Source organism: Gopherus evgoodei, chromosome 3 (assembly GCF_007399415.2).
Source record: "Gopherus evgoodei ecotype Sinaloan lineage chromosome 3, rGopEvg1_v1.p, whole genome shotgun sequence".
NCBI classification, from domain to species: Eukaryota; Metazoa; Chordata; order Testudines; family Testudinidae; genus Gopherus; species Gopherus evgoodei.
Genome location: NC_044324.1, coordinates 26,607,070 through 26,635,038, shown reverse-complemented (window position 1 = coordinate 26,635,038; position 27,969 = coordinate 26,607,070). Strand labels below are relative to the sequence as shown.

At 47.8% G+C, this 27,969-nt stretch overlaps 1 protein-coding gene across 6 annotated transcripts in view; it reads left to right on the top strand.

Annotated features, from left to right (window-relative positions):
* The window catches only part of MFSD2B (major facilitator superfamily domain containing 2B), a 64,642-nt gene extending 38,930 nt beyond the window's left edge, over window positions 1–25,712 (top strand). Inside the window, exons 10-14 of one of the 6 annotated variants that reach the window (XM_030555334.1) lie at window positions 7,194–7,274; window positions 17,520–17,629; window positions 19,223–19,366; window positions 21,672–21,848; window positions 23,776–25,712. In XM_030555334.1, the coding sequence (XP_030411194.1) occupies window positions 7,194–7,274; window positions 17,520–17,629; window positions 19,223–19,366; window positions 21,672–21,848; window positions 23,776–23,833 (570 nt within the window). In that variant the 3' untranslated portion in view covers window positions 23,834–25,712. The remainder of the gene's footprint in view (window positions 1–7,193; window positions 7,275–17,519; window positions 17,630–19,222; window positions 19,367–21,671; window positions 21,849–23,775) is intronic. The other 5 variants (XM_030555335.1, XM_030555330.1, XM_030555331.1 and 2 more) reach the window with 5 other exon arrangements.
* Window positions 25,713–27,969: the final 2,257 nt, after the last annotated feature.

The following is a 27,969-nucleotide window of genomic DNA, read 5'->3' as shown; positions in this document are numbered from 1 at the left end:
CATCAACTGGCAGGACAGGCATGGGAGTTCAGGCTTAGGAAACACCTCATGGAACCAGACTGCACTGCACAGTGGTTTGAGGCATTGAGGAGCACACTGCCCAGCACTAGCACTTCAGACACAGTGACAGGCAGAGGTAGAGCCAAGCATTCCTCCTCTCAGGTTCACTGCAAAGGCAGGAAACCCTCTCCAAAGCCTAGAGAAAAATTCCCCTCTAGATCCACTTCTACAAGTGTGTTGGGGAATCAGCCCTCCTCTAAACTGGGTGACTTTTCACACCTGGGCCAGGGAAACTCGAAAACCCATCAAGATCATGGTACCAGCCCACAGGCTGCAAAGACAGAGGGCTCCTTCTTCAGCATCGTCAGCAGCAGCAGGACCATTGGTGCTGAGTCAAGAGAGGCATGAGCCTAGACAGTCTGATTTCTGCTACTAGCAAAGGGGCCATTGGTACTGATGCCCATTTCTGAGCCAATACTGAAGGTTAACAGGGAGAAGACGCCTCCTGGGGGCAAATATACCCTTTCAGAGGACATCACCATCCTGCCAGATCTGGAATGTCCCATCTTATGAGGCCCAGTTCTTACAAGGGAGATCATGACACTGTTGGTCCATGAACATTATGAAAGAAGTTGGATCTCCTGTTCCCTTTACTAGTCAGCGTATTTCACCTTTGGAGATGGAGTCCATGTTCTCTTCGTCAGGCAATTCTGATATGGGAGAAGGACCGTCATCACTTCCCCGACAGCAGGAAGCTGTGCAAACTCCCCCCTGATTTCCTGCACCCATCTCTCCTTAGATGCAGGGGGAGGAATCCTTGTACAGGGAGCTGCTCCTCCATCTGCCCAACCCCCATGCATCCAGACCCCTCATACTCAGACCCTCCCACCGAGCCAAACCCCCACTGCACTCAGAACCCCCCCCCCCGATGAGCCCTACTCCCCCTGCATCTGGACCACCCTGACAAGCTACCTACACCTACACCAAGCCCCAGCCAGCTCACCTGGATCCCCACCCCACTGAGTCCCACTCCCCCAGCATATGGACCCCCACTGAGCCCCCGCACGGAGCCCCAACCACCCTCACCTGGACCCCCCTGCTGTCCTATTACAGTTGCACCCAGAACCCCCAAACAAGCCCCTGTGCATCCAGATTCCCCCTCCCACCATATCCTCCACTGAGCCGCCTGCACCCAGATTGCCGCACACAGAACCCTCTCAATCCACACCTGGATCCCCCCAACACTAAGCCCTTCCACACTTGGATCCTGCCTGCCTACACCTGGTGCACCTGACACAGAGGGGCAGGGCCCTGGGGTGTTTCTGGGGCAGGCCTGGTCCTTGTGATGTGTCAGGGTTGGGTGCAGCCCCACTGCTGAGTCCATGTCCCCAGGGGGAACGGCACAATGATCTCCAAGCTCTGTGCAGCCAGATACCTGTGCTCCCCAATGCCATGCTGGAGCCTCCACATTTATTTGACAAATAAAATTTGCAGAATTTTAAAATATTGTGTGCAGAATTTTTAATTTTTTTTGGGTGCAGAATGCCCTCAGAAATAACTAGGAATCTGCATGAATGTAGAAAAGTCCATTTCAGCTCCAACACAGACCACAGAATTCATTGGAGCAACTGTAAAAACAACCATCACCAGTTGGCCAAAGCTTACTTCCATATGGACAGATTTCAATCTATGAACATCCTGATCAATCAGGTGAGAAAGCTCCCACAAACAACCTTGTCCTCCTGGGTTACATGACATCTTGAACCTATGTGGCACCATTCATGAGCCTCTGACTTGACTGTCTACAAGCCTGGTTTTGAGCAGTATCTGTGCCAAGCAGGCACAGTATGGACCAATTAGTTACACTTTGTGACGCTCTGTATCTCGGCGGAACACCCAGCACCCCCATGTTCATTCTTGTAAAATGATTGTGTGGTATCCAATGCAAAGTTTGTCATGTCAGGTGTCTTCGGAAGGCTCATGGTGCACTGAACATTTTGTTAGAGTGACGTTATAGTAATTGTTGTTACAGTAACATTATAGTAATGTTACAGGTTATAATTTCATGTATATAATTATGAGGCTCAAAATGTGTCTTCGTGGCTTAAAATAAGCCCAAGCAAAAACTCTCCAAGAGCACAGAGGCAGTTTACACCTCATCAGGGCATGTATGAGACAAACCCAGCCCAGCCTCACAGGAACAAAGGACGCTGGCCTAAGCAGCAACAAAAGGATCTGTTGGACTCTCGAGTGAGTCACCCCCTTCCTTTGGTCAGTTTGGGACTGCGATGAGGTAATGCTCACCTGACTCTGAAGGGTGGCGGGGAAAAGGCAAGAAGGAAGAAAGGACATGATAAAAGAGAGAGATGTTTGCCATACACTCTCTCTCTCTTCCACCAACGTCTACACACACCACACCAAGCGACTAAAGCACTGATCAAAGCGGAGAGCCTGGCTGAAGTGCAATCAGCCAGCCTGTGGTGAGAAGCATCTAAGTTTGTATGGGCAGCTTAGACTGTGTTTTGTGTTTATTTCATTTGACTAAATCAGACTTGTTATGCTGTGACTTTTAATCGCTTAAAATCTATCTTTCATAGTTAATAAATTTGTTTGTTTATTCTACTTGAAGCAGTGCGTTTGGTTTGAAGTGTGTTAGAGACTCCTCTTAGGATAATAAACCTGGTACATATCAATTTCTTAGTTAAATTGACGAACTCATATAAGCTTTCAGCTTCCAGCAGTCATAACCGGACACTGCAAAACAGAGGTTCGTAGGGTTGCGTCTGGGACTGGAGATATTGGATAGTGTAATTTGGTTGCAAGTAGCTGGGAGCAGCTTACATGCCAAAGGCTGTGTGTAAACAGCCCAGGAGTGGGGGTTCTCACAGCAGAGCAGGGTAAGGCTGGCTCCCAGGGTCAAGGATTGAAGTGACCTAGCAGATCACTGGTCCAGATAATACCAGAGGCGAACATCACACACTCCCCACCCAGGATGCAAGGTTTGGTGGCAGAACAAAGAACAGGTCCTTTCTCTCTGCCACCTGCTCAGAAAATGCTAATTATGGATGCCTTCCTAGTAGCCTGGGGTGCACATCTGGATGAACAAATAGCACAAGGAACATGGACACCTTGTGAGTCCAGGGTGCACAAAAATCTCATGGAACTGAGAGCAGTCTGAGAGACCTGCAAACAATTCTTACCATTCATTCATTCCCAGCACATTCAGGTGATGTTAGGCAACATGACAGCTGTGTTCTACATCAAGAAGCAAGGAGGAGAAAGATCTACGCCCTTTGCATAGAAGCAGTCTGCCTCTGGAATTGATGCATTCCTCATCGGGTTACCTTGTTGGTAGGTTACGTTCCAGGAATTCACAATGCACGAGCAAACTGTCTCAGCACTTCTTAATGGATGACGAATGGGAGATGCACAATTTATTGATGAAAGACCTCTTCCAACAATGGGGATCTCCGACTCTTAACCTGTTTGCGTCTCAAGACAAGAAATGAACAGTATATTGCACCATGGGGTGTACAGTCATAATTCCAAGGGAGATGTCCTTCTACTCCCATGGATGGGAAATTTGATGTAGTCTCCCCCTACCCCATCCCACTCTTAACTTGAGTTCTCAAAGCCATTGCTCTCATATGGCCAAGAGAATTCAGTTCCCCATCCTTCTCGATTGTCATCTTGTCCACCAGTCAGCATCCAATCCTTCCCAGACATCCTTCCCAGTAGGAGGGATAGCTCAGTGCTTTGAGCATTGGTCTGCTAAACTCAGGGTTATGAGCTCAATCCCTGAGGGGGCCATTTGGGGAACTGGGGTAAAAATCTGGGGATTGGTCCTGCTTTGAGCAGCGTTTGGACTAGATGACCTCCTGAGGCCCCTTCCAACCCTAATATGCTATGATAAGGACAAGGATCAGGCATCTGAATCCAGAATAACTTCATCTCACAGCCTAGTATTTGGATGGGCATTGAACATACAACAGAAATGTTCAACAGCTGTTAAAGCCATCCTGAACAATAGCAGGAAAGAATCCGCCAGAAGGTGTTACTTAGCTAAATTGAAAAGATTCTCTGTTTGTACTCAGTGTCACCAAATGTCCTCAGACAAAATAGACATTCCCAAGGGACTGTCTGCTTACCTTGACATTTTCTGGTCTTTCCCATAGATCCCTATGGGTTCATTTGGTAGCAATTAGTGCCTGCCACCTTCCTCTTCATGTCTACTCTGTCTTCACACATCCAGTCACTGTGCGATTTCTGAAAGGCTTGATCAGACCTTCTCTCCAATAGCCAGACCTGCCCCGATATGGGTTCCGACTTGGTCCTTTCCATGCTAAGTAAACCACCCTTTGAACCACTAGCAAAATGCTCACATTCATGTTACTCTGAGACAGTGGCTCTCAAACTTTTTTACTGGTGACCACTTTCACTTAGCAAACCTCTGATCCCTTTATAAATTAAAAACACTTTTTAATATATTTAACACCATTATAAATGCTGGAGGCAAAGCAGGTCTTGGGGTGGAAGTTGACAGCTCATGACCCCTCATGTAATAACCTTGTGACCCCCTAAGGGGTCCCGACCCCCAGTTTGAGAACCCCTGCTCTAGGAAGTTAGCGTTCCTGTGGAACATCACGCTTATGGCTGACCCATTATATATCATGTTCCATAAGAATAAGACTGCACCTTCAGTTTGTGTCCAAAATAATTTCAGGCTATACACTTACTTGTATGGTTTTTTTGCTAAGCCTTATACTGACAATTGGGATCAGAGACTCCATTCTCTGGTCATGCCTTGGGCACTGACATTCTATCTTCAGAGACAAAGCCCTTTCTGAGGTTTCCGGGGCTCTTTAGTGGCCCTAGTGGAACACATGAAAGGACAAGCATTATCTTCACAAAGACTATCCAAGTGGATTTCAGGTTGTATCTTGTTCTCTTACCAGTTGTCTCATGCACCTCCACCTGGCGGAGCAAGGCCCACTCCACCAGAGCAAAGGTGCTTCAGCAGCTTCGCTTCAGGAAGTATCCCTCCTTGATACATGTAAAGAAGTCCTATGGCGTTCTTTTCATATCCTCACAAGACACTTGTGTCTTGGTGCAAGCCACCTCATCTAAACATAGAAGTGTAGGATTGCAAGGGACCTCAATACATCATCTAGTCCAGTCCCCTAAACTCAGGGCAGGACTATTTAATAAAACATCCTTTGGGTCAGCATTACTACAGAAGTCGTTGCACCCTCCTGCATCATGAGTACTGCTTGTCAGTCATGCACAGTGAAATTCACATAGGGGCCACCTTCTGTAATTGGCGTTTTTTAAGATATGTGCTCCCTTCCTGTATTCCATTACCTGCCCTCCTTCTCCTTTACTTCGGATTGTAACACTTGATTTACAGTATAGACGGAACTGGAGAGACAGTCAGTCAACACTGTCCCTCCTACCCTTGCATCAGAGCATAAGGACCAACAGACACTACTAGCAAGAATCTTCCAGTCTCAGGTGCATAAAGTACATGCATATCCCACAGGTAATATAGGTAGGGACCGCACATCTTGAAGATCTCTGGTTATGGAAGGTATGTAACCTTTCTTTTCTTACAACCCCAGTCTCTGCAAGTATTAGAAAGATATAAATACCAAGGAGGGAGAGGAATTGTTTAGGATGGTACAAGGTGGGGTAAAGCTAGAAATAATGAGATGCCATTTTGGCTTTGATCAATTGCAATACTGGATATATCTGCCCTCAAAGGAGTGAATCCTGTACTTACTTACTTCACCTTTCTTTTAAAGGATGGTGTTGTGTTTAATTGTATCTATTGTGATAGACCCAGGCCAGTTGCGGACAGCAGAGTAGTAGAAGGCAGATATATTAGCCACTGGATAAGCACTTTTCTGTTCCCTGACTGACCAGAGCAGGGACTGCTCCAGGCTAGGGTGGACACCTGACACCAATTAGCCTGCAAAGAGTCAGGTGAGGCTGTTAAGCTAATGTGAACACCTGACTCTAATTAAGGCCGCTCTGATACTATAAAAGGGCTCACTCCAGTCAGGTCAAAGAGAGTCAGGGAGCCAGAGGAGAGGAGGTGCGGCTGAAGGGCTGGGTAATGAAGACACCTTCAAACCATGGGAAACCATGGGAGCCCTAAGGTAAGGGTGAAGAAGGCGTTAAGAGAGAGAAGCGAGGGAGCTGTGGGGAAGTAGCCCAGGGAAATGTAGCAATTCTGACAGTGAAAAGTCAGCTGCCAACAGCTGCTACCATTAGGGTCCCTGGGCCGGAACCAGAGTAGAGGGGAGGCCCGGGTTCCCCCCAACCTGCCGCTACAGAAACACCTCCTGGGAGGGGAAGACAGGCCCCTGTCAGGACAGGAGGCTCAACTGTTCTTGAATAAGCCCGTAGGGACAACAGAGACTGTGGGAGTTCTCTCACCAGCCTCCTCGCTGGCTTATGATGAAAAAGGCTCAGTAGACTGTACCCTGGCCCTAGAAAGAAAAGGGCTACATGGAGGGTTGCAGTGAGCCTCTGAGGCTAGCATAAACTGCCTGGAAGTGCGGGACCCACGGGGACAAGGTTGGAGCTCTGCCAAACTATATATATCTATAAATCTCTATATATCAATACATAAATATACACACAAGTTTTCAGATGTTTAAATGGAAGGCAGTAGCATGAAGCACAATTAGAATTTGCTGGGGGATGGACTGAATGACCTAGCAGGTCATTTCTGTCTCTAATTTCTGTGGCTTACGTTAAGAAAGGGAAAAATTAAGAAGCTTATTTGGAGAAAATTTCTGTTCTTAAAATGTATTTGAATAATCTCTCTATCACTTTTCATTTGGGAATAGTGATTAGTGACTTATCACTTGGGACATTTAATAGTACACTGGACAAATCACTGGGGAATGTCCTGTATTCTTTTCTATTTAAATTCTTATATTGTACCCATCACCTTGGTGTTCTGTGTGTCTGCATGGGACAGTTCTGCATGGAAATGAGATGGATTAGACGACCATCTCTTATTTCTGTGATTCTTAGTTGTCTGTTGGTGGTGAAGGGAGCAGGAATCCCAGAGTCCTTCCTCAGTCTCAATCCTTCGCATAGTACAATATAGGGTGTCACTGCAGCCTCTAGAGATGACCCTACACCTTGTCAGTACTGTACAAATATTTTTCCATCCTCTATAGGTATCAGCAGCAGTGAGCATTCCATTCTGGCAGTGGTTTCTACAGCACTTTGGCAAGAAAAGTGCAGCATGTGGGATTTCCGTAAGTAAACCATTGTGAAAATCTATGCAACGTGGCATCTTACACGTCAGTAAGATGTTAGTAGCTTCTTCAGGAACCGTTCACAACTTTTGAATAAAAACCGACACCAGCTGAAGTTTGCCTGATTTCAGGATTCATTTCAAACCTTGAATTGTACCAGTTCTTCTTCGAATGATTGCTCATATCCATTCCAGTTAGGTGTGCACGCTGTGCGTGCACATTCGTCGGAAACTTTTTACGCTAGCAACTCCAGTGGGCCGGCAGGTCGCCCCCTAGAGGTTGGCGCCGCCATGGTGCTTGATATATACCCCTGCCAGCCCACCCGCTCCTCAGTTCCTTCTTACCGCCATGTCGGTCATTGGAACTGTGGAGCACGGCATTGCTGTCCTCCACGTCCCTAGCTCTCCTTCGTTTTACAGTTCATAGTTGTAATTAGTAGTAAATAGTTGTTAAGTATAGTTAGTTAATTAGTGTATTATAAATAGCTGTAAATATTTGTTAGCGGGTTGGGGCCGTAGCCCTTCCCAGCACCTGGCACCGGGCCCATGCCTGGTTCGCCGGGCTTCAAACAATGCGCAGCCTGTAAGAAGCCGATGCCGACCAGCGATCCCCACGACGCATGCCTAAAGTGCCTGGGGGAATCGCACATCTCGGACAAGTGCCGCATTTGCAAGGCTTTTAAGCCTAGGACAAAAAAGGAGAGAGACCAGAGGTTGAGGACTCTCCTTATGGAAGCGGCACTCAAGCCGACAGCTTCGCAGACCGTCGCCTCTACACCGGCACCGGACCGTGCCGGCACCGGAAAGACACCCCGGCACCATCCTTCCCCAGCACCGGGACCCGAAGCAAGGCCCTCGAAGTCTGCGACTCCATCCAGGCAGACTCGAGTGGAACGCCCGGCACCTACCTCGGCCGCGGCACCACCGGCAGGAATTCCGTCGACTCCGGGCCCGGAGGGTCCGTCGACTCCGGTCCCTCCTAGCTCCCCCATAAGATCTGGGATTGAGCTATTGGTCCCATCGACGCTGGAGACTTTTGCTTCGGCACGGGACTTGATCGCTCTTACAGAGCCAACTCAGCCTCCACCCCCGGTACCCCCGGTGCGGGTTGTGTCCAGAGGCAAGCCTACGATGAGAGCGCCGTCTCGGGACTCACGTTCGCTGTCGAGGCCCCGTCACCGTGGACGCTCCCGATCCCAGCGCCGCTTGCAGTCCCAGCACCGCTCCCCTCGGCGGTACCGGTCGCACTTGCGGCACCGGTCATCCTCCAAACAGTCCTGGTCTGGTTCAAGTCACCAATACCGGCACCGGGACTCTAGGAGCCGTTCCCGCCGGTGATCAACTCCCCGGTCGACCTCCTGGCACCGAGCTGGTGGCAGGTCCCGGTCCCGGTCGGCCTCCCGGCACCGTGTCGGTGGCAAGTCCCGGTCCCGATCCCAGCACTGAGTTGGCAGCAGGTACCGGTCCCGCTCCCGGCACCGAGTCCAAGGCAGGCCCCGGTCCTGATCCTGGCACCGGTATGATTCCCGGTACCGGTCCCCAGCACCAAGAACATCTTCGGCATCAGGACGAAGGGATTCCTATCAGCCGCGTTCGGCCCCTCCTTGGCCTTCCAGACAGCCGTCTGTGTCGTCACAGGCGGACAGTGTTTATGCACTGGACACAGACAGGCACGCGGCCCTTTTTCAAGACCCTCCTCAACAGGACCAGGGACCTCAGCAGTGGGGGTTCTGGACACCCTGGGCGTACCACCAAGCCCAGGGCCCCCAACAGCTTCCTCCTAGGCCTGCGACGACTGAGCACAGGGCGCCGGAGGCATCGCTGTCTCGCCCCCCTCCCTCTCCGGATGGGGAGGACAGGTCCAAACAGCAGGACCCTGAGCTCCCTCCGGAGTCAGAGGCGCGGGCTCAGACAGACCCCCCCTATGGACACTCTCTTGCCAGGGGTCTCCTCATCGTCTTCTCCCGATGAGGCAGTGGCAGGCACTTCTTCCACCAGCCTTCCCCCACTCGACCTCAGGGCGCACCAGGACCTCCTCAGGTGCGTAGCGCAGAACTTAAACCTGCAAGCTGAGGAGGTCTCCGAGATCAAGATCCCGTGGTGAGCATCCTCTCCTCAGATGCTCCCACCAGGGTCGCCCTGCCCTTTATTCGGACTATCCAGGCCAACGCCAATACGATCTGGCAATCGCCGGCCTCCATCCCACCTGCTGCACGAGGCGTGGAGCGGAAGTACATGGCCCCCGCCAGGGGCTATGAGTACCTCCATGTTCACCCGACGCCATGCTCCCTCGTAGTGCAGTCGGTGAACGAGAGGGAGTGTCATGGACAAGAGGCCCCCAGCCTCCCAAGTCCAAGGAGGCCAGGCGTATGGACCTCCTCGGCCGCTAGGTCTATTCGGCGGGGGCCCTTCAGCTCAGGGTTTCCAACCAACAAGCCCTCCTTAGCCGCTACGCCTTTAACTCTTGGGTGGCAGCGGATAAGTTGAAGGAGCTGTTGCCACAGGAGGCGCGTCAAGAATTTGCGGCAATTCTTGACGAGGGCAAGAAGGTCGCAAGAACCTCGTTGCAGGCCTCCTTGGACGCAGCAGACTCGGCCGCTTGTACCCTTGCCTCAGGGGTTACAATGCGCCACATCTCCTGGCTTCAGGTTTTCTGGCCTTCCACCGGAGCTCCAATATACCATCCAGGACCTCCCGTTCAAAGGCCAGGGCCTGTTCTCGGAGAAGACAGACCCCAGACAAAAAAGTCTGAAGGATAATCGGGTCATCATGCGCTCCGTTGGGGTGCGCACGCCCGGGACACAACGCAGACCTTTCCGGCCGCAACAACAGCAGCAGCGCCGGCCGTATCCCCAGTTCCGCCAGCGGCAGGACCTCAACAGGCGCCGCGGCAGAAATGGCAGGCGCAGACAGTCGGGGAACCAAGGGGGGCAGAACCAGAGCTCCTCCAAAGCCCCACCTGGGCCCAAACCTTTGTTTTGAAGGTGCGCCCGAGGGCGCGGTACCAGTTTCCCCCACGGATCCTTCCCCCCCGTTTTCCAACCGCCTTTTGTTTTTCCTCCAGGCGTGGACCCAAATAACATCCGACCGCTGGGTCTTACGCACTGTGCAGACGGGATACTGTCTGCAGTTTACGTCTTTCCCTGCCTCCCGCCCCCCACCCTCGTCCCTCTTCAAGGACCCCTCTCACGAGCAATTCCTCCGCCAGGAGGTGCAGACGCTCCTTGACAAAGGAGCCATAGAGGCGGTTCCGGAGAACGAGAAGGGCAAGGGGTTTTATTCCCGCTACTTCCTCATCCCCAAGGCCAAGGGAGGCCTCAGACCTATCCTCGACCTGCGGGAACTCAACAAACATCTGGTGAAGTTGAAGTTCCGCATGGTATCCCTGGGGACCATTATCCCATCTCTGGATCCTGGAGACTGGTACGCCGCCCTCGACATGCAGGACGCTTACTTTCATATCGCCATATTGCCACAACACAGACGTTTCCTTCGGTTCGTGGTCGACCGCCATCATTACCAATTTGCGGTCCTCCCGTTTGGCCTCTTTACGGCCCCGAGGGTATTCACCAAATGCATGGCTGTCGTTGTCGCACATCTTCGGCGCAGTCGTATTCACGTGTTCCCTTACCTCGACGATTGGCTGATTCGGGGCACATCAGAGCTGCAGGTCCGCAGCCACGTCCGCAGGATCACCAGCCTCTTTACTACCTTGGGCCTCATTATCAACGTGGACAAGTCCACTCTGCTCCCCACGCAGAGGATAGAGTTCATCGGGGCCGTTCTGGACTCCACCTTGGCCAGGGCCCTTCTGCCGTTGCCCAGGTTCCAGTCGCTGTTGGCCATCATTCAGCGCTTGCAGGCGGCCCCCCTGACCTCTATAAGGACATGCCTAACCCTTTTAGGCCACATGGCGGCCTGCACATTTGTGACAGGTTATATGCGGCTCCGCATGAGGCCCCTCCAATCTTGGCTCATCGCGCAGTACCGGCCGGCCAGACATTTGCTGGACACGGTTGTCACCATCCCCCAGGGAGTATTGGATTCCCTCCGCTGGTGGCTAGACCAGTCCGTCGTGTGTGCGGGGCTCCCGTTTCATCCGCCCCAACCCTCGGTGTCCCTAACAACGGATGCCTCAGATCTCGACTGGGGGGCCCACCTGGGAACCCTGAGGACACAGGGCCTGTGGTCTCCTCAGGAGGTTGATCTACACATCAACATGCGGGAGTTGAGAGCGGTCCGTCTTGCTTGTCAAACATTCTCCCATCAGCTTCAAAGTCGTTGTATCGCGGTATTCACCGACAACACGACGACCATGTACTATATCAACAAGCAGGGCGGCACCAGATCCTCTCCCCTATGTCAGGAGGCGATGCGGCTCTGGGACTTTTGTATAGCCCATTCACCTCATGGCTTCCTTCCTCCCCGGAGTATGGAACACCCTGGCGGACCGCCTGAGCAGATCCTTCCTCTCGCACGAGTGGTCCCTTCGCCCGGACGTCGCCCTCTCACTCTTCCAGAGGTGGGGTTGTCCCTGCGTGGACCTCTTTGTGTCCAGGGGGAACAGGAAATGCCAGGCATTCTGCTCCTTTCAGGGCCGGGAACCCGGGTCGATAGCGGATGCCTTCCTTATCCTGTGGATGACCCACTTGTTCTACGCGTTCCCTCCATTCCCACTGGTCCACAAGGTCCTTCTGAAGGTGGGCAGGGACAGGACCCGCGTGATTATGATAGCTCCAGCGTGGCCCAGGCAACACTGGTACCCCATGTTGCTGGACCTGGCCATAGCCAACCCAGTCCCCGTGCCCCTTCACCCGGACCTGATCACCCAGCACCACGGCAGACTCTGTCACCCGGACCTCCAGTCACCGCACCTGGCAGCGTGGCTCCTGCGTGGCTGACCAAATCCGAATTACGCTGCTCTACCCCGGTACGTGAGGTACTCCTGGGCAGCAGGAAGCCTTCCACCACAGCGACGTACTCGGCCAAGTGGAAGCGTTTCTCCTGTTGGTGCACCGAGAGGGGTTTCCTCCCTATGGAAGTTTCTGTTGCCAATATTTTGGATTATATTTGGTCCCTCAAGCAACAGGGCCTGGCGATATCGTCCCTTCAGGTTCACCTGGCGGCTATCTCCACCTTTCATCCGGTGGGGATGGCCGCTCGGTTTTCTCTCACCCGATGGTGACTAGATTCCTGAAGGGACTAGAACGTCTTTACCGCAACGTCCGAGCCCCTGCCCCTACCTGGGATCTCAACCTGGTTCTGGCTCGACTCATGGGGCCTCCCTTTGAGCTGTTAGCGACTTGTTCCCTGCTCTATCTTTCCTGGAAGACTGCCTTTCTAGTGGCCATCACCTCAGCTAGACAGGTGTCGGAACTCCGGGCCCTCACGGTAGATCCCCCATATACGGTCTTCCATAAAGGTAAGGTACAGCTGAAACTGCACCCTGCCTTTCTCCCCAAGGTGGTCTGAGCCTTTCACGTCAACCAGGAGATCTTCCTCCCCGTCTTTTTCCCGAAGCCTCATTCGTCACGCAGGGAGCAACAACTCCACTCGCTTGATGTCTGTCGGGCTCTCGCGTTTTATGTGGACAGAACCAAACCGTTCCGCAAATCCCCCCAGCTTTTCGTGGCAGTAGTGGACCACATTAAGGGGCTTCCCATTTCCTCGCAGAGGTTATCCTCGTGGGTGATGTCCTGTATCAGGACCTGCTATGACTTGGCTCACGTCCCTACGGGCCGTGTGACTGCGCACTCTACCAGGGCGCAGGTGTCGTCGCTGGCTTTCCTCGCCCGCGTGCCCATCCAAGAGATCTGTCGGGCAGCGACCTGGTCATCGGTCCACACCTTTGCTTCTCATTACGCCCTGGTCCAGCAGTCCAGAGATGACACGGTCTTCGGCTCTGCAGTGCTCCAGGCCGCGACTTCTCACTCCGACCCCACCGCCTAGGTAAGGCTTGGGATTCACCTAACTGGAATGGATATGAGCAATCACTCAAAGAAGAAAAGACGGTTACTCACCTTTGTAACTGTTGTTCTTCGAGATGTGTTGCTCATATCCATTCCACACTCGCCCTCCTTCTCCACTGTCGGAGTAGCCGGCAAGAAGGAACTGAGGAGCGGGTGGGCCAGCAGGGGTATATACCAAGCGCCATGGCGGCGCCACTCTAGGGGGTGACCTGCCAGCCTACTGGAGTTGCTAGGGTAAAAAGTTTCCGACGAACGTGCACGCGCGGCGCACACACCTAACTGGAATGGATATGAGCAACACATCTCGAAGAACAACAGTTACAAAGGTGAGTAACCATCTTTTCAGGCAAACGCCAAGTTTTTAAAAGAAATTTTCCAAGAGATGGGTTAGTGAGTGAAGACGAGATGCAAACTTGACCCAAAGTTCCACTTTGTATCTGTCTCACAGAGATGAACCTGAGCACAGAGTTTCAGATTCAGATCTGAACTGCCCTATGTTCAAGGACTGTTATCTGAGATTTAGCTTGGCCAGATTTGTTGGTTTCAGCTGACTAACTCAGTCATAGGGAAGGGATTAGTGAAACCCCAGTGAACTGAATTGGGGGCAGATCTAGCACGAACTCCTTTGAACCGAAAGGATGGGCTTCCTGCAACCTTGGGTTTCCCTCTTCCTGCAAGTGTCCACAAAGTAAAATAAATAAACGAGCTGCTATCATCTTAGCAATCCCAGAGGAAAGAAGCCTAATTTAACGGTCACAGCTTCCCAAAGCAGAGCCAAGATGCCTGCCTGAGCTTTTGCTGATTTTTTGACTCCTCACTCTGGAGCTCAACTTGAGCTTTCAGCCTGGACGCATCATACAGGCTGAGGCACTTCAAGTCCCTAGGAAGGAGGCAAGGAAGAAACTGGGAGCTTTATGTAAAACTCTGCCTGTCGATGAGCCTTGGCACTGGCTGCATTTCTCCCCTGAATCTAGCTTTTTAAGCGTTACAACATTTTTAATAACCTCAAACACTTCACAGCTGGTGGTAGCTGTTGGTGTAACTAATAGCAGCAATTTGTTGAAGCTAAAATCTATATATTGCAGGGACGTCTGATGAATTGGAGATGGGCTGAAAGCAAAACACTGGCTTCAAATACCTCTGATCTTTGGATGCTTTTAAATATGCATCTGAAGTTCACAGTTCAGGACCATCCCTGCTTCTGACTAGCAAAGGCAATTAGCAGAAGCTGAGATGGATCTCAAGGGAACAGAGTTACCTCCTAGGCACTGTCTGTGCAGCAAAGAAAAGTGCTTTCTTCAGTCAAGTTGGCTCAATCAAGTCAGTTTACCATTATTGGAAAGCCCCCTCAACACAAACAAATCATGGTCTAGCACTTTTACCATTGTGTTATCTAGTTGTGTTGTTGACTGAGGGAGCTGGATTGAAGAAAGCACCTTTTTTGCCATGTAGACACACCCTCGTATGGCATGAGTACTTCCTGTTTGCTCAGTGAAAGTCTCTTGTCTGGCAGTGCATCCCAAAGGTTTCCTTCGCTGTAAGCTCAAGAGAACCTGTAGCTCTTATATCTGCTCACCGTCACTGTGAAAGCAGAATTGCCTTATTAATTGCAACTGTATTTCTGTCACTGTAGAAGGTTCTGAAAAAAAATCTGAAGAGAGGTGGTTTTCCTTCCATAATTTCAGTGCCCTTCAGGGTGAAGGGAAGAGGGACTTCTCTGAGGAGATTTGAAAATGGGATGGTTACCTGAAAAAACGAGCACCTGTATAGACTCAGCATTATAGTATAGTTTTTGTATTCTAGATGATGGACATAAACTCCTTTTTTACCATTCCTCCTCAGATTTAAATTGGTTGGAGGGGGTGGCTTAGTGGTCTAAACACCAGGTCTGTAATATCTAAATTTCCTGGAATTATAGGTTCAAACCTCACTAGAGTCAGCCCAGCCCTTTGTCCATCTAGGGTAAAGAGATTGTGTGGTGTGTAGTTTTTTGGGTAGAGTTTTTAAAAATGGAGGCCATTTCTGCTCCACATGGGTGTTAAAGATCTCATGCAGTTCTTTCTGTAAAGGATTGCCCCAACATTCTTGGCCAAAACTTCCCTTCCCTCTGCCCTACTGTGCTGTGCAGGTTACTGCCATTCGGCCACAGGTGGCTCCATTTCCATAGTGCTGCTTGTCAATAGTTTGTGAAGTTCTTCTGGGTGGGAGGCATGATCTGACAATAGAATATTGCTGATACTGCTCCTGGTGGGTCAGGTGAGAGGGGGAGTGTGATCACCTAAGGATTTAAAGGTACTTTTGTTTTAGAAATAGAAAAAAATGAGATGCATGGGATGCTTATTGCAGTGATTTTTTTCTGCAGCTTAAGAGAGCTCTGCTCCCACAAGAGATGCTTTTGAGAATTACCATTTCAGTTCTGCCTGTCCTGGGTCATGCTCCTTCCTCACTAGAAAAATCAATTTTAAATCAGTATTATTATTGATTTAAAAACCTCTCTGGATGCTCTGGCTCCAGTGGGCACACAACATTGAGCACAGAGTTAATCGTCAAATTGTTTGCAGGCAATGTGTGATCTTGTATTGCTGGAGTGCTCTCTTGTGGTGAAGTAATGATTGTGCTACAAGCATTGTAGGCTAATGCAAAGGCTGTTTATGCTGGGAACTTGTAGTCTCGGAAGGTGGTTTGCTACTTCTTTGGGTTTACCAACAAATGCCTGTTCCTTGGATGGGAACTGCATTTAAAATGTAAGACAAGTGTCCCCTGTTTAAATGGATTAGACCCCAGCAGGCAAGATGTCCAAGATCACCACTTTCCTTGCAAAAGAAATAGCAAGCACAAAGTAGAAGCACCCTCACTGAAGTCTCTGCTCATGCCCTTAGGCTCCCCAAGCCTCAAATATGGTGCAGAGAATCAAAATGAGCAACACAAACCCAAGAAGCTTTAAGTGTTTGTTATTTAACATAAATTACATTTCCTGCAGACCTCAGCTTTGTGCTTTGTGATGTACTGTGTCAGTTATTTGCAAGAACGTGAGGTGATATCACAGGACTGGTATGGAATGCAGGGACAACTGGGGAGCATGGCTATTGAGTCCACATTTTAAATGAGGGAGTCTCTACCCCTTATTAGCCCATTGTTCCAAATGGAAGCGAAGATGCTAAGCATTGCTGAAAATCAAATCCAGGTCATCCAAATTTAGATTTCCAATTCTGGAAATGTGGGCCTTCATGATTTACCCAAGGTTATAATGCGAGTCAGTGACAGACATGAGGAAGGTGGTGGGATAAATTGTCCTACTGCTGCTAGCCACTAGACCATATTGCCTCCCTAATGTTCGTTATTTATACTTAGTATCCAGGTTTTTTAAAAAGTCACTGAAGACCAAAATGTGCCATAACTCCTTGTAAATCAGTAATTGATTTCATCTGTGAAATGGGTTATTTTAAATCCAGACATGACTCAAAACCCCTTGGAGTGCCTGGGCTGTACTGGAAGTGTTCCTGTTGTTGAAAATAAAGTGGAGATGGCAGCATTGGCTGACTTGTTCTGTTCTAAAATATTGTCACTTCTAGAGCCCTGCGCAGGACTATTTTTTTTTAATCTCGCTCCTGTCTTGCTGTGCAATACCCACTACCACTCCCACCCACACCTTCATTGTTTCTTGCATTTTTATGCTGCTCCCACCCACAGAAATCTTAGACTCCGCAAATCCCGCAAGAGAGAGAGATTTTTTAAACAGTTGTTTAATATATATATTAAACAAAAGAATTCAGACACAATTTTTACCACTAAAAAACCATAAATCTTGCTTAAACCATGTAAACAATACTTTAACTCTTGTTATAGTAGACATCAAATCTCTTTCTACCCCTCACTTAAATTTAAGTATTAAAACCTTTATTTAAAAAAAGATTGTATTTTCCCACCAATTACCAGTCTGGGATTTTGCCCACCCATTCCCACCCATAGCAAAGTACATTTTACCCACTCCCACTATTATGGCAGTAGGTCCTGCAGGACCTGTGGGATCCCAGTCCTGCTGCAGAGCTCTAGTCACTTCCTCCCTTTTGCTAAGCTAAGTAATGAACTAGGACTTTGTGAGAGCATCGTTCTGTCACAACACTGACACTTTAAGCTTTGTTGGACCATAGCAATATATAAACTGCTGTTTCACAATGCTACCTCTTCTGTGTGAAAAAATATATTTTCCATTGTATGCCATATACTTTTCAAATACCTTAACTACCATTTTTCTTGTTCTTCTTTCCCTCTCTTAGTGGATGATTCCTTTTGCGGTCATGCTGGTTACAATCCCAAATCTGGTTTTGGCTTATGTGGTGGCCTTTGTCTCTGGTCTCAGTATTGCATCATCTTTGCTGTTGCCATGGTAGGCAAATCTTATGTTTGAAGTGTGTATGTACTGGGTGGAGTTCAGCATGTAAACACTCAGAATTTGGCAACAGTTACCACCCAGTGGTATCTGAGAAATCAGAGTTTTCCATTAGATTTAGACTCGGAGAGATCTGTGATAACTATGTTGTAATCAGTGTCATGTGTCAACTGTTAATGTCTGGTACATGTGTACATATGTGTAAATGTAAATGCTCTCTGAAAATATTCGTAAATTAATTAGTAACCTTACATGTGTCTAGAACCCCTAAGAATAGTAAATCAATCAGTTGTTCAGACTTAGTTTTTAATAATACTCTAGAGTTTATATTGGAAATTGCATACAAATCAATTAATACTAAACAATTAAGAATGTAGCATAGGCAGCCTGCACCAAGTTGTAGATCCCTACAAAGCAGCCCTATGATGGAGAGCAAATGGAGGAGTGTGCTATAGGGGCAGGCATAGGTGCTGACTCATGGGTATTTCAGGGCTTTGACTTTAGGTCAGCAATTGTAAATCCTCTGCATCAGTGGGATAATAGGCCCTTTTAGTGTCCTAACACTGCTGCTTTGTTAATGCACTCTAGTTAGTTACATGATAGGGCTTCTCTTAGATTCACAGTCACCCAATATCTAACTCAGATATTTTTGTACCTTTCTATTATCATAGAATTATGGAATATCTGGGTTGGAAGGGACCTCAGGAGGTCATCTAGTCCAACCCCCTGCTCAAAGCAGGACCAATCCCCAACTAAATCATCCATTTCTATTACTTTAAAAAAGAGGTAAATATTGTAACCATGCAATGTGAATAAAATTCTACCTTGGGGTTTTGTTCTCTTACTAGATTACAACCTTGTGAACTGTTGTTGTTGTCATGCATTTCCTATTAAAACTTTTTGTCCTCCTGTCAATCAGTATAACCTATTTGACTAGCTCCCTGCAGAAGTGGTAAATCAAAACGTCCTCAAACTCATTTCTGAAAGAAGTTTTTCTGCTTAGCAGTTAAATTACCCAGCAGTGTGCTCCAAATGTTTTAACAAGTGCCTCCCTCAAAAATGTTCCAGCTCAGTCAGCAAATGTTGACATTCCCTGGGTAAAATATTCTACCCACTCAGTTGAACCAATGAGGGTTTGCAAAACCAAATTCCAACCTCCACTGCCCACTTTACATTTAAATGACAAAGCCCCTACCGTTACTAATTTTTGTCTGTTGATCTAGCAGTGCAGAGTTAACACCTTCTTTTCTGTTTCGGTGTTCTTTGCCATCTGAGTATCAGAGGGGTAGCCGTGTTAGTCTGGATCTGTAAAAGCAGCAAAGAGTCCTGTGGCACCTTATAGACTAACAGACGTTTTGGAGCATGAGTTTTCGTGGGTGAATACCCACTTCGTCAGATGCATTTGCCATCTGACTTTCTCTGTTTGTAATTCTCAGCCTAAATATCATGTCAAAAATAAATGATCTCGTTTGCACAATTAATTCCACAAATCAAACCTTCAAGAAAAAAGACCCTGTAAACTCTATGGTAAAGAGACTCAGAAACTTCTGCTTGAGACTTTTATACGCCTCTTCTCTTGCTGGTCTGCAGGTCAATGTTGCCTGATGTAGTTGATCATTTTCGCCTGCTGAATCCTCATGCAAAGGGACCTGAAACCATCTTTTATTCTTCATATGTCTTCTTTACTAAGATGTCGGCTGGGGTTGGATTAGGAATTTCTGCAGCAAGCCTGGAGTAAGTGATGTTTTATATCCACTTAGTTGCTGTATTAAAGGGCTCTGAGGTGCTGTGTGGTAATTGCCTTCTCACCATTCACAAAAGGAGGGAGCTCAAAGACAGTCTGGTTGCCAGCTTGAATTTGTAATGGCCGAATCCTAAACACAAAATTGTTATCTGACAGGTCAGACTTCTGGTCACCAGGACACCTGGTGGCCTGTTAAGAACTGTTTGGTTTTAGATTGCTTTCTTTAGGTAGCCGCATGGACTTAGTGGTTTGGGCACTAAGAGTCAGGAGACCTGGGTTCTGTTCTCAGTTCTGTCTCAAGGTGTCTTGTTATAGAATAATAGAATATTAAGGTTGGAAGAGACCTCAGAAGGTCTTTGTGACAGGCCTTAAAAACCTCTAAGGATGTAGATTCAACCACCTTCCTAGGTTGACCCTGAGCAAGTCAATTCTTTGGCCCTCTGTTTCCCCTCCCACTATTTGTCTAGTCTGTTTAGATTTTATTTTATTTTGAACGAAAAATAGCATTTTTTTCTAGGAAAAGCAGACCATGCCTTTTAAAGTTTTCATGTCATTGAAACCCCAATGTCCAATGGAAAAATTTCAATCAGCCAGATTAATGTCACAAGTCACTTTTTTCAAATAGATTGGTAGAGCCAGTGTAATTAACCTGATATTTCTGAAATGTTCTTGAAAAGAGGAGTTCTGTGACCCTACAGTACCTCCCCTCCACGCTGACCTTGACTTTGCACCATAGAGGTCACGTTATGTAAAGCAGGAGATCAAGTCCCCATTGACAGTTGTGATTTAACTGTGTCTTCTGCGACTGCTACTCCAGTTTAAGACTGGAGAACCAAAATGAGAAGAAGTTGGGATGTGGTAGCTCCCATGTAGACTGCACTGCGAACCACATGTCAGTTCTTATCTGTCATCAAGCTGTTATGAATTTGCAGCAGATGCTGCAGTGCTTTTTTTGCCTCAGGAAAACAAGTCTCTGTGTTTTAGTGACTACGTACGGAGAGCTCATAACTAACAGAATTACTGTTAACTGATTAACGCTACTTCACTTCAGTTAGCGAGCTCCCAGCAGTTTACCATCTGCTGGAGTCCAGAGCTGACATTTATGGGAGAGGATAGGAGGCAATTTGATGGAATATGGGTAATAATTTTTCATAGGTGCATGTTCAGGATGAAACAGAATAATTCTACAAGTTGGCACTGAACAGCTCAGGGCATCAGTAATTGTAATACTATGCACACCTCTGGCCCTGATTGAGCCTATCACATAATTACATGCTTAACTTTAAGCATAAGAGCAATCCTTTCCCTGTTCAGCAAAGCTCTGAAGCACGTCCTTAGCTTTAAGGAGGTAAGAACTTCTGTTGATGCCAGTGGCGCTACTCACCTTCGTTTAAAGTTGAGCACGTGCTTAAGAGTTTTGTTGAGTAGGGATAGGATTCACTTATCAGACAAGCTCCTCTATATAGAGACTTGGCAGAAATCAATTTTTATTTTTTTATAATTCTGATGGATAAGATCAATATTTATTTTAAGCATTTTTTCAATTTTTATCTATTTAAATTTTCACAATGGCACAAAATTATGAGTTTTAAATTTTTATTTTATTTTTATCTATTTAAATGTTCACAGTTGTGGGAAATTATGGGGGGAGATCAGACAATTATTTAATAACAATAGATGTTGAGATTCAAAAAGCTAAAGCTTTATAACCATTAAAACACAAATTGTCAACTTCACGTCAAAATATACAAAATAGATCTCCTTAAATCAAACTCTACTAAGTTCTCAAGGAGCATTTTTTCTTACTTTGCCTCTGTGTACATTTTGATTATTGTCAATGGAAATATTTTTTCCTCAGTTTGTGTGTGTACAGTGAAATTGACATTTATCAATAAAAATCTAATCCTTCCAAGCCTAGCTATATAGGACTTCATTTCACTGTTGTCCCTCTTTGTTAATAATTAAGTCTGTACAGTAGTAAGAACAGCATGTAATTCCATGCTTTGACTGCATAAAGGTAATGAAATTATTTCAGAGAAGGCACAAAGACAAGGAGTGGAAGAAAGGTGGGGAAAGGGCTGAAACCCGCTCCCATTGAAATCAGTGACAAATTTCATGTTGGTAGCTGTAGGATTGACTCCCCTCCTACCAAAGGGAGCAGATAAGATATAAAAAGAGGAAGTGTAAGAAGAAATTGGAGCAGCCGTTCAGTTGGTGGTGGAAGGGCAGGAGAATGTGACCAAGTGCCTGTTAGGTAGGGGAATAACAGCAGTATCCGTATGTGTGTTTTCATAGGTTTGCCGGTTATAAACCAGGGATGTGCAGGCAATCCAGCACTGTGATCCTCACACTGAAAATCCTGATTGGAGCAGTCCCTGCTATTCTCATTGTTATAGGCTTATCCATACTCCTCTTCTACCCAATCACTGAAAAAAGTCGAAAAGAAACTGAATTTGCACTCGAGCTGTTAAGGTAGGTTTGACTCAGCAGCAAAGTGCAATAATATCAGAGCAGCCTCTCTTACAGGATTCCAAGATTCAGGGTGGGGGAAATTATTAACTACTATCATAGTTTTGGGTTTGTTTTACGTTTTTTAAATTCTGTAAATTAGCAGAACATTACATTTTTCTAGTACAGGCGTTCTCAAACTTGGGGTCAGAGCCATCAGCCTCTATTCCAAACCCCGCTTTGCCTCCAGCATTTATAATGGTGTTAAATATATTTTAAAGTGTTTTTAATGTATAAGGGGGGTCACACTCAGAGGCTTGTTATGTGAAAGGAATCTCCAATACAGAAGTTTGAGAACTACTGTTCTAGTATCTTAGCTTTGATGCAGAGTCCTTGTGCATGCATCTGACAAAGTGGGTATTTACCCACTGTGGCAAACTCAGGACAATTAGCTTCCAGGAGAGGGGTAGTAATTAGTCCCAGATGGGTTAAAAGGCCTCTCCCTATCCATTGAGTGGAGATAGCCATGGAAAAATAAGGTTCAGCTGGAACAGGGGTTACCAGGGGACTAATTAGCTTCAGCTGGCCCCAATTGCTGGGGACCTTTTTAAACCCTCCCTGGCAGGGAAGTGGGGTGGGGTGGGGTGGGGGGGGGGAGGAGCTGCTGCTGCTGCTGCTGCTGCTGCTGCTGCTGCTGCTGCTGCTGCTGCTGCTGCTGCTGCTGCTGCTGCTGCTGCTGCTGCAGGACACTGAAACTCTTCCTGCAAGGAAGATTGCACTCTCCCCAGAAGGAGAGAAAAACAGAGCAAGGGACTGACTGAGAAAGGATCAGCAGACCCTGTGTGACTGGGAAGGATTTTTGCTTTGCCCAAGCCTGTGGCTCCAAGGCAACAAGGGACTGAACCAGCAGAGGAGAAGCAGGTACTTTGCCACACCATGAAAGCTCATGCTCCAAAAGTCTTTTAGTCTATAAGGTGCCACAGGACTCTTTGCTGCTTGTGTATCTAGGGTGTCTTTGTAAGAGATTACTTCTGTTTTGTTTCCCAAAGTTATCTGCAAATTTAAATGATACAAAATAATGCACAGAAATCACATAATCCACTGGCCTTCCATGGGTGAAGCATAGCACAGCACCATTATACTAAAGTTTAAGCTTGGACATGGAGAATATTGTACCCAGCAGAAACCAGAAGAGGATATTTCTTAGGTCATTTTTAATTATATTCTCCTTAGCTATCTGCAAATGGGAAAAATGTGACCTTTTTTTTTCTTTCTGGTGTGTAAAGAAGGTCTGAAATCTTGTGGTAGGGTGAGGTTAAGCATTTGTTCTGCATGTTTTTTACATTCATTCATATCTTCTTTTCCTTTTCTTTTCTTCCTGGAAGACTCCTGGTCCAATTAAAAAAAAAAATAGGTCAAATATCAAGGGTGAGGGGAGTAAACCTTCAGTCATCATTTAGCATATTTAAGACAATATTAAGTAATTAAAATATACTGTAGAACAATCCCCCCCTATCTGGATGATGGATTAGGTAATATAACATAATTGGGGGGGAGGGGGGAAGGATAGCTCAGTGGTTTGAGCATTAGCCTGCTAAACCCAGGTTTGTGAGTTCAGTCCTTGAGGGGGCTATTTAGGGATCTGGGGCAAAATCCATAGATGGCCCTGCTAGTGAAGGCAAGGGGCTGGACTCAATGACCTTTCAGGGTTTAGATAGGTATATCTCCATGTATCATTATTTAATAGGTCTTTGCTGTTTCTCCTTAAAATACCAGATGTGGAAATTTGGTCAAGACATTATAACAAACATAGCTTGCTAGTAGTTCTCACCTTCTCTCTCTTTATTATTCAAGGTTGCTAAATTTTAACCGATAAGTTTAGCTACTAAAATAACAGCCAGCAGGGAAAAATAGAAATCTCTTCACCTGTGTTCCTCTCTGCCTTTTACAGAAGGGGTCATCTGAGCACTGACAACCTTTCCAAAAATGAAGAGGATACTTGGATATGAAAGTTCAGGGAGAAGTGTCTTTTCAAACCGAAGTCTGACCTCCGATTCCAAAGCACTGTACTTGGGGGGCGGGAGGAAGGAAGGGAAAATCTTCTGAGTTATCCCACTTAAGTTTTATTAGAGGATACTGGAAGCACCAGTACACAAAAGTGCAAAGAGCTCTGTTACATTAAGGGTAAGGATCTGATTTAGACTAACAAAATAGGAAGATTCTGAGGATAGCCAATAAGGTACCTTAAGGGGATGCTTACAGTTCATAAGTATGTAAATTTCATCCAGTGTTCTGATGCCCTTAAAATGGTGTTAGAAAGATTCAGTAGGTGGCACTCCTCCCTCTAGTCAGTACTGAACCAGAGCCCCAGCGCTGTATTGAGGATAACCTGCTTCTGAAGATGCTGTGTTCTGTGTGAGACATAAAACCAAAGTCCTGCAATCACTAAATTTCTTCTGGAACTGTTGGCAAGTTCCAGGGGTGTTTAAACATGGTGTCCTGGCCAAACTTTAACTCAGGAGATTACATTCTTCTGACCTAAATTGTCCTTGTAGCCTCTGTTGGATACAGTATTCATCATCACTTTTTTCTAAACTCTTTGCTGCACATTTGCTACGTGTCACTCTAGAAGTGTCTGCACTTTGGTGGCTAATGGACATGATCCTTGTGTATAGTTTGTTCAAGTTTATAAAGCCCTTAGGGGTTCTAAGGATGAAATGTGCTATAAACATGTAAGATTTAGTGCTTCTTTTTGAGTTCCAACAAGCCCCGGATGCGGTTGGTAACAGAACCGCATGTTGAAAATGTTCTCACAAATAACTACTCCAAACCTGATTTTAATGTGACTTTATTTGGGGGCGTTAAGTCAAACTTTTTTATATTAATAGAGGCCTACATTTTCAAGAGTGATTGACTAGTGATCTGGGATACCTCAGTTTTTGAGTGCCCTCTTGACACTTCAGAGTTCCCAGTTGTCGAAGTGTGGGTGCTCTGCCCTTTCTTAAAATCAGGCCCACTTCAGGTAGCTCATGTTGGAGCACCCAAAACCGCTAGTCACTTCTGGAAATTTAGTCCCTACAGTTTTGTGTTTTAGTTGTGTGAGGCACACATTTCCACATACAGAATGCTGGCCTGCATCAATTGAGAGCTGCAGCAGTGCTACAAATTCTTAGCATATATGTAGCAATTTAGAATAATGAGCCTGGACTGGTTATCTAGTTGGTGCCTTTTTGAGCCAGGGTGCTTTAGAAGCATTAATGAAAGCCTCACCACACCCCTGTAAGGGGTACATACTACTGTGCACATCTTTAGGGAGAGAAACTGACCTACAGAGATTAAGAGCTAATTCAGCTCCCATTGGAGTCAGTGGGAGTTGGATTAGGCTGTAAGTGATTTGCTCAAGGTCATCCAGCAATTTAGTGATGATACGGAGACTAGATTCCAGGAAGCCTTTTACTGAAAGACACTGTGAAGTGAAATTAATGCATTCACTGGGGTCTTTTGTTTCTTTTAGTAGTAGAAGGTTCTCAGTCCAGTTTAAAATCTAATGCCTGATTTAGCGAACCATCTCCATTTAGTAAAGCACTTAAGCATCTGCTTAAGTCCTACTGACTTTAATGAGACTTAAACACATGGTTAAATGCTTGTTGACTAAGGATAGCCTTAACCACATGTATAAGAGTTTTGGTGAATTGAAGCCAAAATCTGCTTTTGGGTTAGGTCATGGACAGCAGCGGCGCCAGGGTTTTTGGCACCCTAGGTGGGGGTCCTTCCGCGCTCCCGGTCGTTGGTGGCAATTCTGCAGGGGGGGGGCCTTTCACACTCCCTGTCTTCGGGGCACTTCGGCGGTGAGTCCTGGAGCGAGTGAAGGACCCGCTGCAGAATTGCTGCCGAAGACCCAGAGCGCGGCAGGACCCCCTGCCGCTGAATTGCTGCCACGGGCAGCAAAATGCCACCTCCCCAAATCCTGGCGTCCTAGGCGACTGCCTAGGTCGCCTAAATGGAAGCACCGGCCCCGGTCATGGACAAAACAGGAAGTATCTGTATACTGGTGGCATTTATCTTTGAAAGACTACAAATCATAAGCAGCTTTGTCAATTTGGAGTCTGATAGAATTTGAAACCAAGAGAGATTATATTCTAAAATATGAGTTTTCTGTTATGCAAGTAATATTACACAGCAGCGAAACTGTAGAAAACAAACAAGTTGGAAGTGCCAATCTATACTTGTAGGTAATTTTGGTGTCTTTAAATATTCCACTTTTAAAACAACAAAAAGTACTAGTAAAAGCCAGGTTGCCCATTCAATTTAACTTTTTGCAATGCAAATGTTACTAGCTAGAGCAGGGGCGGGCAAAATTTTTGGCCTGAGGGCTGCATCGGGTTTCTGAAATTGTATGGAGGACTGGTTAGGGGAGGCTTCTCGCCCCCTGACGGCCCTCTGGGATTCCTGCCCCATCCAACCCCCCCTGTTCCCTGACAGCCCCCAGAACCCCCTCCCCTGACTGCCCCCTGCCGCCCCATCCAAGCCCTCCTCTCATTCCTGACCCCCCCCAAGACCCGCTACCCCATCCAACCACCCCTTCTCCCTGTCCCCTGATCAGCCCTGGAACCCCTACCCCTGACTGCCTCCTGCTGCCCCATCCAATTCCACCTCTCCTTCCTGACTGTCCCCTGGGGACCCCTGCCCCCATTCAACCACCCTGTTCCCTGCCCTCTGACTGCCCTGACCCCCATCCACACCCCCACCCCTGACCACCACCCCAAACTCCTCTGCCCTCTATCCACCGCTCCCTGTCCCCATACCGTGCCCCCCAGAGCACCAGGACAGGCAGCCGTGCAACCCAGCTGGAGCCAGCCACGCCACCACAAAGCACAGAGACCGGGTCAGGCTGCAGCTCTGCAGCTGTGCTGCTTCAGGAGCTCGCAGCCCCACCACCCAGAGCATTGCACCGGTGGTGGGGCAAGGTGAGGCTGTGGGGGAGGAGGAACAACAGGGATGGGGCTGGGGGCTAGTTTCCTGGGGCAGGAGCTAAGGGGCCAGGCAGGAGGGTCCTGTGCCCACCTCTGAGCTAGAGAGCTAGCTCCTCAGTTGCTATAAATCCATAGTTTCAGGTCAATGGAACTACATCCATTTATACAAGCTAAGGACCTAGCTTGGTGGGGTTTTTAATAAAAGGGTAGCTGAAACTGCAGACAGTGTTTGATTAGACATTTTTAAGGCTGTATGTCTGTCATGGAGGTTTTGGATTCCGTGACCTCCATGGCTTCTGCAGCAACCAATGTGGCTGGCTCCAGGGCTGCCTGAGGAGATCAGGCATCCCCTGGGATGCTGGGACAGTTTGGGTATGGGAGGGGGCTCAGGACTGGGCAGGGGGTTGGAGTGTGGGTCAGTGCTTACCTTGGGGGGAAGGAGGGTGGGCCAGCACATCCCTGCAGCTCCTAGGCAGTGGGGCCAGAGGGCTCCATGCGCTGCCCACACTCAGTCACTGCCCCCACAGCTCCCAGCCAATGAGTCCCGGGCCTTGCGCCACCCCCCACCCCCACATCTCCTGCCAACACCAGCAGGGGTCCCGGGCTGAGTGCTGCCACCTGGCCTTCCCCCCACAGCACCAGAGGGGGTCCCAGGCCATGAACTGCCACCCACCTTGCCCCCAGCACCAGTGTGGGGCCCGGGCTGCCTGCTGCTCTCCACTCCCCCAGCACCAGCAGGGGTCCTGGGCCACATGCTGCCACACACCTCCCTCTCAGCACCAGCAGGGCTTCTGGGCTACCCCCCTAGCACCTGCCACGCCTCTGGACTGCCCCCTCCGCCCATGAGCACCTGCAGCCTTCCAGCCCAAGTTTTAGTTAGGGATATATAGTACAAATCATGGACAGGTCATGGGCCATGAATTTTTGTTTACTGCCTGTGACCTGTCCATGACTTTTACTAAAAATACCCACGACTAAAACGTAGCCTTGGACATTTTTTAACTTGACTATGGCCTGTGCAATGTATACTATATCAGCTGTGCAACTGGGTCTACAGACTTCAGCCCTATGCAGTGTGAGCTTTCTGAGTTATAAAACCGCACCTTACCTCTGCTTCTGGCAAGAAATTTTTCAGGGTTTCTAATGGAAATACAAATAGTCCTGACCTTGCA